Source organism: Balaenoptera borealis (assembly GCF_965194805.1).
Source record: "Balaenoptera borealis genome assembly, chromosome: 8".
In the NCBI taxonomy this organism is placed as follows: domain Eukaryota; kingdom Metazoa; phylum Chordata; class Mammalia; order Artiodactyla; family Balaenopteridae; genus Balaenoptera; species Balaenoptera borealis.
The window spans coordinates 54,306,129-54,318,210 of record NC_138865.1 but is presented as its reverse complement, the minus strand read 5'-3'; the positions used below and the strand labels follow the sequence as shown (position 1 = coordinate 54,318,210).

General features: G+C 34.0%; 1 protein-coding gene across 9 annotated transcripts in view; it reads left to right on the top strand.

The window, feature by feature from the left end:
* Positions 1-12,082, top strand: part of DENND4C (DENN domain containing 4C) — a 131,676-nt gene that overhangs the window by 36,241 nt on the left and 83,353 nt on the right. For 8 of the 9 annotated variants that reach the window (XR_014247353.1, XM_082401572.1, XM_082401576.1 and 5 more), the window contains exons 2-4: positions 5-326; positions 9,385-9,637; positions 10,886-10,955. Coding sequence is in view for 7 of the 9 variants with exons in the window: in XM_082401572.1 (XP_082257698.1) it covers positions 22-326; positions 9,385-9,637; positions 10,886-10,955 (628 nt within the window). In the remaining 2 variants the exon portion in view is untranslated. Of the gene's footprint in view, positions 1-4; positions 327-9,384; positions 9,638-10,885; positions 10,956-12,082 lie in introns of those variants that run through there. The other variant, XM_082401577.1, reaches the window with a different exon arrangement.

The following is a 12,082-nucleotide window of genomic DNA, read 5'->3' as shown; positions in this document are numbered from 1 at the left end:
CTAGGATATATAGAAGCAGCCATGATAGAAGACAAAGGGCCAAGAGTGACTGACTACTTTGTTGTGGCAGGTCTCACTGATACATCTACTCTTTTGGATCAAGAAATAAATCGTTTAGATACTAAGTCTACTGGACCTAAAGCTCCAATTACAGACATTGCAGTTATTAACAAATCAGCTGGGGAAACAGTACCTGAGGGTTACACCTGTGTTGAAGCCACTCCGTCAGCTCTCCAGGCAAACTTGAACTATGGAAGTCTGAAAAGCCCAGAACTGTTCCTCTGTTATAAGAGAGGGAGAGATAAACCACCCCTTACTGACATTGGGTACGGTGACTTATTTTCTTTTGCTATAGTGAAGCGAATAAAATTTATTTAAGGTTCATGGCAATAGAAATTCAAAATCCTTGATAGTTCTATTATTATTTGTTACTTCAAAATCAAGTATAGTGAGATATTATGTATCTCTGTCCGTCCTTACTGAATTTCTCTGTATAGGATTGAGTCATTAGATTATTTCCTTTCAAAAGTATATTGAAATGAAGGCGTTAGAGCCTGAAATGTGATTTCATTTCTGTTTGTACGTATCAGATAAGCTTATTAATTAAACATAAAAGAACAAAAAGCTATAATAAAAGACAGTATATTTTTAAGGAGCTAGTTGGGTTACGCGATGAGCTTTTGTGAAGCTCCGAACTCATTTAACAAAGGAACATTCCTGTTTTAAAAAATACAATTGGGACTTCCCTGACAGTCCAGTGGTTAAGACTCCCTGCTTCCACTGCAGGGGGCACGGGTTTGATCCCTGGTTGGGGAACTAAGATCCTGCATGCCGTGGGGCATGGCCACAAAAAAAAAAAAAAGATGAAAAATACAATTGCACTGTGTGGTTTTTAATGCCAGGAGCAAAGCATTTACGGTTTAGAAGGAGTATAGTTGTTATGAGGTATTTAGTGTCTAGTCCACAGCCAATGAAGATCATTCTTCTGTGTAAAAGCTTTTTCTCCAAAAATGTCTATGTTGACTCTTCTTTAAATAAGATGTGCTTTGAGAATACCTATAATACTTTACCATATATACATGTCATGTATTAAGCTCTTCTGCTCATTATAATTACCATCAGTTAGTACAAACATAGGTATTTGAGAGCATCTTGGGAAATATTCGGGATCAATTTGTTCATTTATGCAAAACACGCAGTTGGAATTTTGATGGGGATTGCATTTAATCTGCATATCAATTTGGGGGGAGTATTGCCATCTTTACCATATTAAGTCTTCCAAACTATATGAGTTGTCTTTCCATTTATTCAGGTCTTATTTCTTTTAGCACTGTTTTATGGTTTTTAGTGTACAAGTCTTTCACCTCCTTAATTAATTTTTAAAAATATTTATTTATTTTATTTATTTGGTTGCGCCGGGTCTTAGTTGCGGCAGGTGGCCTCCTTAGTTGTGGCTCTTGGGCTCCTTAGTTGCAGCTCGCCCGACTCCTTAGTTGTGGCATGCGAACTCTTAGTTGCCGCATGCATGTGGAATCTAGTTCCCTGACCAGGGATCGAACCCAGGCCCCCTGCATTGGGAGCACAGAGTCTTAACCACGGCACCACCGGAGAAGTCCCTCCTTAATTAAATTTATTAAATATTTCATTCTTTTGGATTCTGTCATAAACGGGATTATTTTCTTAATTTCTTTTTCGGATTGTTCATTGCTGATGTATGGCAACACAGGTGGGTTTTATCAACTTCATGTGTTAATCTTATACCCTGCAATTTTGCTGAATTTGTTAGCTCTAATAGCTTTCTTGTGGATTTTGGGGGTATTTTTTATTGTATAGGATCATGTCATTTGCAAATAGAGATAGTTTTATTCCTTCCTTTGCACTTTGATTTATACCCCCCAAACACACCGCCCTTGTCTTATTGCTCTGGCTAGAACTTAACAGTATGGTGTTGAATAGCAGTGGTGAAAGCAGGCATCCTTGTCTCATTCCTGATCATAGGTGGAAGGCTTTCAGTCTTTCACCATTGAGTATGATGTTAGCCGTGGGTTTTTCATAAATGCTATTTATCATGTTAAGGAAGGTCCCTTCTATTGCTGGTTTTATGAGGGCTTTTACCATAAAAATGTGTTGGATTTTGTCAATTGCCTCTTCTTTTTTAATTGATAACGATCATGTGGATTTTTCTTTCATTTTATTAATGTGATGTATTACATCAATTGTGTTTCTTAGGTTGAGTCCCTCTTCCAATGTAACCATAAAACCACACCAAAAAAATGATTAATTCTTGAATATCATCATATATCCAAATTACCCTGATTGTCCCACGAAATGTTTTTTTTTAAACAGTTGGTTGCTGGTGGTTCTGTTCATAGTTGTTCTGATATTAAGAACGGTAGTGAGCTGCTACATTTGACCACCACTTGTTTTGCTCATCATTTCCTTTACTGTTCCAACAGACCTCTGGGGAAATTGTCCCAAGGTCCTCATTATGTTCAAATTTCCAAAGCCAAAGGATGTTTTGTCCTTATCTTACTTTACTTTAACTCCTTTAGTATAGTACATATCACCCTATTTAGCTTCTACAATTTTCCTTCAAGTCAGTACAGTTGCAGTGGGGGTCATACAACTTTATAAGATTAGTGGACATAAGAGCCAGTTTAGAAAGGACGGAGCATGATTGGGAATTGGAGTTATAGAGGCTTCTTTTTGAAAGCGTGACTTTAAGGGAAAGAGAAGATAGTTACGGGCCTTGCTATTTTGTCCATGGACCAGTATTGTCCATAGGGCCTGTGAGTGTGTTAGAGAGTCAGAATCTCAGGCACTGCCCTAGACCTACTGACTCTGTATTTTAACGAAATCCCCAGCAGCAATGGTTTAGGATACCTGGAAGGTGAGGGGATACAGAGCCCAGGGCTATTTTTTAACATTTCTCCCAGGAGAGAACCTTGAACATCTTTATATTGAAGGGAAGAAACCAATGGAGAAGGAAGGGTTGAAAATATAGGACTGAGAGGTTTTACTGTCAGTTCTTTTATTTTCTCTATGGTTTTCTTAAGAAGATAGGTAATATCCATAACAGGATGGGTACAGGATAACAGTTTGATAATATTCATGTCAGTTGAAGGGAAACCAGCCCCAGGGACTTACCTTGTGTTCCAGCCCTCACTGTTCTCTCTGTTAGCCATCCTTTAAAGGTTATCTGTTCACATCCTCATCCCCAGACCTCCCACCATATAGTTGTAATTAAAAGGGTATAAGTCTCAAAGATTGTTGTTCCTTGTGATTCAGGGGCATAACTTAAAAATGATGACTTAGATAATTATACTTAGATGCTTTCAGGTTGCAAGCGGCTCTTTCATATATATCTTGCAGTTCCCTAAGGCTTCTAATTTCTGTTAACTGATCCAGGTTTGCTTGAGTGTGTGGTCGTCTTTTAGCTGATCATGGTGGTAAAGTTTCTCTCCAGATCAAATAATTGTTAATATCTGGTGATTTGGTCTTTTTTCCCTTCTTCCCCTCAATTAAGCATACTAGTGAGGTTTGGAAAAACCTGTTAGCCAGTATAAAGACAGGTACCCATCTCATTCAACTAAATATGAAACAGAGTTGTCAAACTTTTGACCTTTTGGACTGTTTTATAAACAAGATGAGATATTTATAAAAATAACAGGTTTTTTTTTCCTGGAAAAGATGTTAAGTTAAAATATGTAAGATCTGATATTCCCTCATAATTTCAAATACTCCATAAAGTGTAATTTAAACAGGTCACTGTATTATTGTATATGTCAGATGTGTTTTTTGAGATAAGGAATCACAGACTACTATACAAAGTTCTTATCTTCCTTCACTTATCAGATTGATTGACTTTCATATGAATATTTTTTTCCAGCACTTTTGGTTTTTGAAAATTTTCAAACATACAGAAAAGTTAACAGAATATTGTAATAAACACCAGTATCCTTTTCTCCTAAATGGTAAACTGTAGTATAATGAACAATATGCTGTCCATCTAGATTCAACAAATTAACATTTTCCAATATTTTTGTTAAACTATTTGAAACGAGGCTGAAGCTATCATAACAATTCTCCTGTGAATACTTCACCATGCATCCCTTAAGACATGTTCCTAATGACCATGGTATATAGAAAATTAATAATTCCATCATATTTTTCAGTATCCACTCCCTAGCCAAATATTTGCAGTTGTCTCAAGAATGTTTATTTATAGCTTAAAAAAAAATCCAGGATCCTGTCGTGGCTTACCTGTTGTATTTGGTTATTGTACCTCTTTATTTAGTCTGTTTATCTAGAACATTCCCCAACATTTTTCTGTGATATATAGACATTTTGAAGAGTCTGGGCCACTTGTCTTATAGAATGCCCTACATTCTAGATTTATCTGATTGTTTCCTCATCAAGTCATTTAACTTGTTCCTTTATTGTCAGTATTTCCTGTAAACTGGATGTTAGGTTTAAAGTCTGGATTAAATGTACATTAAATATTTTTGGCAAGAATACTTACAGGTAGCGCTAGCATCAGGAAAGCATGTAGTGGCAGATTGTCCCATAATTAGTGATGCTAAGTTCAGTCACTTGGTTAAAATGGTTAATTGCTTGCTATCTATTGTAAAGGCATTTTTATTTTTTCTGTTATTTAAGTAATTTGTGGAGTTGTGGGCATTGTTTAAATATCTTGTCCCCTAACACCTTTTCACTTACTGTTTCCATTGATCATTGCCTGAATTAGATCTTGTATGGGGGGATGTAAAATGAGACTTTTCTAATACTGTCATTTAAAAAATACATTTTTAATTGGCATTTTATTATAATGAAGAGCTTTCTTATTATCTTGGCCTCATTTTTTTTAATGAGACAAATTTTTAAATTTGTTTTGAGTATAATTGAGGAACTGTGAATTTTAATTTATTCCGTTTGATAAAAATCAATTATAATCCTTATTCTTTTTGCCCAAATTGTCCCAAGTTTGGCCAGTGGGAGCCCTTTCCAGCTGACTGCTGTGTCAATCAAAATTTGGAGCTATGTGTATTCATTGTTACTGAGGTGTCTATTTTTTATATAAATAAATATTTATATAAATCGTGAGTTCATACTCATATTTCAACTTCAAATTTTAACATTAAAAACTTACTGAACTCATTTTGGATTGTATCTTGTTTCTCTTATGCTGAAAATCTTGGTTTCTAAATCATAAATATGTTACTTATTGCTTTATCTTATTTACATAAGGTAATCTCAAGTTATAGTATCAGTTTTACTACCAATAGTAATTCTGTTAACTGAGTTCCTTGTCCCTAGAATAAAATCCATTAAGCATTTACAGAGTACTGTGTTAAAAAATTATATGAAATAGTTTTTCTATGTGGTTATATTACCAATTTGCTATGCAGTTAGGTTCATTTGTTCCTTTTTGTGTTTCATTTGTTTTAACATTCTTTTAATATGGAAAATATTGTTGTGGTTCAAAACACATAAAAAGATATATTTAGAGAAGTATTGCTTCAGTTTCTGTTTCCTCTACTCCTTTCTCCATACTTTCTGCCCTCTCCTCCCCTGTTGTTTAGTTTCTGATTTATCCTTTCAATGTGTGTTTTTACAGAAATAAACAAACACATATGTGTGTATAGTTTTATTTCTTCCTCTTAAACAAAATGCAGATACTATGTACACTATTTTATACTCTGTTTTTTCACCTAACAACATCTCCTGGGAACCACTCCATTTCTGAAAATGGAGATCTTTCTCACTCTTTTTTTTTTTTTTATAGCTTTGTAGCACTTATTTGTGTGGATGTATCATACTTTATTCAGCCAGCCTCTATTGATGGACATTTGGGTTCTTTCCTATCTTGTGCCATTAAAGAATGCTTTGGTGAATAATGTTGTGCATATGTTGTTACATATTTATGGAGTTATATTTTCAGGTAGATCCTAGAAAGGAATTGCTGGGTTAAAAGATACATACATGCATAATTTTGTTAAATGTTACCAAATTTCCCTCCATTGTGATTGTGCCATTTTATACTACCATTATCACTGTATATGAGTGCTTCTTTCCCCACAATGCCATCAACAAAGAATGTGATAAGATTTTTGAATTTTTGTCAGTCTCACAGTAGAGAATTGGCATGTCAGAATAATTTTAATGAGGTTAAGTATTTCTTCAATGTTTAAGGACCGTTTTTTCTTTTGTGAACTGTTAATGTCTTTTGGCATTATCTGTTTGTTAATGTCTTTTTTAAAAACAGGTTTTTGATTAATTTATTCTTTTAAAATTCAGGATAGTGGTTTTCCTTAATGATATAGTGATTGGAAGGGAGAATAATGAGAACCATTGGTGATTGTTTTTTGGTCTGGAGCTGGTTATACAGGTTTGTACACTTTATGCCAATAAACTGAGCAGTATGCTTAAGTAAAAAAAATAAAAACAGGTTTTTGGTCTTTTTCTTGTTTTTTTTTAATGAGATTTTTATGTGTTAGGAAGATGAACTTTTTGTAAAAAGAGTCACCAGATGTTTTCTCCAAGTTTATTAATTTGTCTTTTTTTAAAATTGAAGTATAGTTGACTTACACTGCTTTGTTAATTTATAAGGTATACAGTGTAGTGATTGACTATTTATAGATTATACTCCATATAAAGTTATAAAATATTGATTATATTCCCTGTGCTGTACATTACAGCCTTGTAACTTATTACAAGTAGTTTGTATCTCTTAATCCCTTTTACCTATTTTGCCCCTTCTCCATTCCTTTCCCCTTATAATTTGTCTTTTGACTTGGTTTATGGCGTTTTTTTGTCATGTAAAGTTTATTTTATGAAGTTTATTTTCTTACTCTTTTATTGCCTCTAGATTTTGAGTCATAGTTACATTTTTCCTACTGCTAGGTTTTCTTTTAGTATGTTTTCATTCTTTACATTTACATATGTGATCCACTGGGAGCCCTTTCTGTGTATAGTGTGAACTATAGATAGAATTTTATTTGTTTATTTTTCCCAAATGGCAATTTGCTTATTCAAGCACTGCTTATTAAATTAAAAAGTCCATCTTTCCCTCAGTGTATTGAGGTGTCACCTTTATCATAGACTAGATTTCTGTTCATTGTTCTTTCTATTTACTCATTTGCCAATACTATTTTGATTTAAATATGGAGGCTTTATAGTGTTATATTTAGTTGAGCTTTAACAACTTCATTGAGCTATAATTCACACATCATACAATTCACCCATCTAAAGTGTACAATTAAATGGTCTTTAGTATATTCACAGAGTTGTGTAGCCACAGTCCATTTTAGAACATTTTCATCACTCTAAAAAGAAACCTTATACCCTTAGCAGTCACTCTCCAATACTCTTTTCTACTCTCTAGTCCTAGGCAACTACTAAATTACTTTCTGTTTCTGTAGATATACCTGTTCTGGACATTTCATGTAAATGCGATCTTACTATATGTGGTCTTTTTTGTCTGGCTTTTTTCACTTAGTATGTTTACAAGGTTCATCCATGTTGTACCGTGTATCAGTACTTCCTTGTTTGTATTGATCTGTGATATTGTCACATGGCTGTACTACAGTCTACATATCCATTCTTTAGTTGATGGACATGTGATTGTTTCCACTTTTTGGCTGTTGTGGATAATGATGTTATAAGCATTTGTGTATCAGTGTTTGTATAGATGTGTTTTCTTTTCTCTTGTGTATATACTGAGAAGAATCTATGTTTATTTTTCCTCTTGGATCATGTGGAAAATCTACGTTTAACCCATTGAGGAACTGTCAGACTGTTTTCCAGAGCTGTTGATTTCCACCAGCAATGTATGAGGATTCCAATTTTTCTGACACTTGTTATTATCTGTCTTTTTTATTCTAGCCGTTCCCATGAAAGTGAAGTGGTATCTCATCTGGTTTGATTTGCAGTTCCCTAATGGCTAATAGTATGTTCAAGATCTTTTTATGTGCTTTTGGACATTTGTATATCCTCTTTGGACAAATGTCTATTTAAGATTCTTTGCCCATTAAAAAAAAAGAAGATGTTTTATTTTAAAATAATTTTACAGAAGAATTGTAAAGATAGTACAGAGAATTCCTATATATCCTTTGCCAGTCCTGTGCCCATTTTTTTTTTTTTTTTTTTTTTTTTCTGTGCCCATTTTTAAATGGTGTAATTTTTTAATATTAATTTGTAAGATTTTTTTTTACATATTCTGGAAAGAATTTCCTAGTTAAATATATGATTTGCAGATATTTTCTCACAATCTGTGGTTATCATTTCACTTTCTTGATGGTATCAGTTGTAGCACGGAAGTTATTAATTTTAATGAAGTCCAGTTTATCTGTTTTTCTTTTGTCACTTGTGCTTTTAGTGTCATATATAAAAAGGCTTAGTCTAACACAAGGCCACAAAGATTTATTCCTGTGTTTTTTTCTAGGAATTTTATAGTTTTAACTCTTACATTTAAGTGTTTGATCCATTTTTGGTTTTCTGGTGTGTAGTGTAAGGAAGGGGTCCAACTTTGTTCTTTTGCATTTGGATACCCAGTTGTCCCAGCACCATTTGTTGAAAAGATTATTCTTCTCCCATTGATTTATCTTGCCACTCTTGTCAAAATCAATTGACTGTAAGTGTATGGGTTTAATTCCAGACTGTCCACGTTATTCCATTGATCTATATGTTTATCCTTATTCTAGTACTGCACTGTACTGATGACTAGATTGGTAGTAAGTTTTGAAATGGGGGAGTGTGGATCCTCCAAGTCTGTTGTTTTTTTCCGGATTGCTTTGGCCTATACTGGGTCCCTTGCATTTCCATATGAACTTTAGGATTTTGTTGCCTATTTCTAAAAAAGCAGGCAGCTAGGATTTGGATAGTAATTTGCTATCTAACCAATATTAAGTCTTCTTATCTATGACCATGAGATGACTTTTTATTTATTAGCTCATCTCTGATTTCTTTTAACGGTGTTTTATAGTTTCAGTCAAGGGATTTTTAAAGGTGAACTTTTGACAGGAATTATGAAGGTAAATTTTGTGAAAACATCTGAATACTAGATAAAACTTCTGAGAATTGACCTGAGGATGATTGTGGTATTGCCCCTTTTTTGTTTCATATGTTTCTTGTAATAAGCAATAAAAAAAATCAAGTTGTTTGATCCTGTTTACACTTCTAAAATTGTATTCTAGCTGTTGAAAAATAAAAAATAGTAGGAGATTTCTAATTCCCTAAGTAATTATTTTAGTTTTGGTTTGCAGTTAAGATTTGGGAAACAACAGGGGAGACTAAAAAAAATTTATTTTGTTCTCAAGGAGAAAACTAGCATTAACCTGACATATGTTTACTTATCTATTTATTTCTTCCCTCCCTGCCATGCAGAGTTTTATATGATGGGAAAGAAAGGCTAATTCCAGGATGTGAAGTGATCCAAGCCACACCCTATGGTCGCTGTGCCAATGTCAACAATAGTTCAACTACTTCACAAAGAATCTTTATCACTTATCGAAGGGCTTCTCTAATTCGACCCCAGAATTCGTTGGCTGTAACTGATATCTGTGTTATCGTAACCAGTAAGGGAGAAACCCCTCCTCATACCTTCTGCAAAGTTGACAAAAACTTAAATTGTGGAATGGTAAGAATAAAGTTTCATTTCCAAAATTTCATATGAAAATTAAAAAAAAAATTTTTGGACTTCTCTTTATTATTGGGCTTATTATTTACTCTCAGTTTATATTTTCATGATTTTTTTTTATTACTTTTAGCTCTCTAATTTTTTTTTAAAAATTATTTATTTATTTATTTATTTATGGCTGTGTTGGGTCTTCGTTTCTGTGCGAGGGCTTTCTCTAGTTGTGGCAAGCGGGGGCCACTCTTCATCGCGGTGCGCGGGCCTCTCACTATCGCGGCCTCTCTTGTTGCGGAGCACAGGCTCCAGATGCGCAAGCTCAGTAATTGTGGCTCACAGGCCCAGCTGCTCTGCGGCATGTGGGATCCTCCTGGACCAGGGCTCGAACCCGTGTCCCCTGCATTGGCAGGCAGATTCTCAACCACTGCGCCACAAGGGAAGCCCCCCAGCTCTCTAATTTTTATGGTTCATAATAACTTAAAAAAATCCTTAGCTACCTGATGTTTTAGAATAATTTCATCCAGAAAATAGTTAAAGTCAGGGATTTTTTTTTTTTTTTTGATATGTGCTAATACATTACACTAATATACAGGTTTTGTTAGCTTTTGGGTTTTAGTGGTGTCTTCAAGGACAGTTGCAGGGAGATTGGGTCGAGACACCCTTTATATTTATTTATTTATTTTAAATATTGTAGTTTTCATATTTATTTTAAAAGGGCTCTACTGAAGAAGAAAATGCAACATATACATTGGATTTATAGTTTTATGACACTAAAGTTTACTGTTGGGTTATGTTTATTTTGAAAAACAACTTAAAGCAAACTAATATTAGCTTAAATGAGGTATAGGCAGAGATGACCCATGCACCCAAGGCTGTTAGTCAAGACAGGTTTGCCTCTGGAGATGATGACTTCATAGCAACTAGTGACCCCGGTCTTCCCTAGTTTGGGCTCAGCACCCACGTTTTGTGCTGTTTCTTTCAAATAGAGGCAGCCTCTGCATGATTACAGAATTGTAGAATTTTTGAAACAACCTTTGCATCAGTTTAATTTTCATGGCAATGCTTTTTTATTCCTTTTCTTCTAGTGTTTTCAGTTTCATGTTTTGCTATGTTGTATACTATATAGTCTGTTTGATAAACATGTTTTAAATAGACTTCCCTGAGGAAATAATCAAAATCTTTAAAAGACATTCAACAAAATCAATTTATTATCACTCTTTTGCCTTTTTTTAAAACCTTATTTATATTTTACAGTGGGGTTCCAGTGTGTTTCTGTGTTATAAGAAGTCTGTGCCTACTTCTAATGCAATAGCGTATAAAGCTGGTAAGTAAATGGAAAAAAAAAAAAAAGGTCTCTGTATTGTTGCACACTAACATTTGGTTAGAAGAGACAGTGTATGCTCCCTTATACAGTTTGTGGAATTGATCTATTTATGAATTGAATTATCTGTAACTTTAGCATGTAAAGGCATAAGTTTTCCTAAATACATTACATACTACAAGATATATTAATATTACCCCCCACAAACAAAAATATACTGTTAATTAAATGGAAAATTTTATTCCAAACAAGCATTTGTGGAATAAACATTCAATTTTAGTCTACACTAATAGATTTAATAGTTGAGTGGAAAATATTTACGCTCTGACCTTTTATATTTTGGCAGTCAGAAGGGTGTCAAACTGCATCTTTACTTCTTATATATTTCCTTCTCTTATCTCTGTGTGTCTGATTTGAAACCACATGTTACTTGCCATGAAAGGTGGAGTTGCTTCCTTTCTCCCTTGTTGCAAAGAATCAGCTATTTGGAAGAGAGGAGGGCCTGAGAACCTTTTCTGCCACGAAGTGTTTGAGAAATCTATCGCCACATTCTTACTGCACAGTAAAGTGTCAAGGGCTGTAAAGATTTAAGTGTGACCTCTTCATCCCACTGGTATGGTGGGATAAAAACTGAAAATACAGGTATGCTCCAGTTGTAAATAGAAGAGATACTGGAATACTTTTTTGTGAAAAGAAGCAGTGTCAGTTACTTTTTATTGTGCACAATTTTTGGAATAAAGTTTTACTTCAGGGAAGTCAGGCAAATCCATATATGAGAAATCTTCATTGTCGTCCTAAAGACATTCATACTAATGTATCAAACCATTTAATATAAAAATAAAGGCAGCAATTAACAGTTATAAATTTCAGTATCACTTTAAAATGTAATACTGTTAATATTGCTGTAATGTGTTGATTATATGTGATTTCCTTAGAAGTTTTTTTTTTTTTTTGGTGGTGAGAAAGTGTCACTTAAAGAAGACGTATAGAAACAAGTTTTGTGAAGGTGTTCAGGTATTTGATATAAGACACATATTTTAGAATAAAGAATTTTGGAGACTGAATTTGGACTCAAAATTCTGCTACTGACTTTCAAGTGTTTAACCTAGAGGTGGTCTGTGTATTAGAGA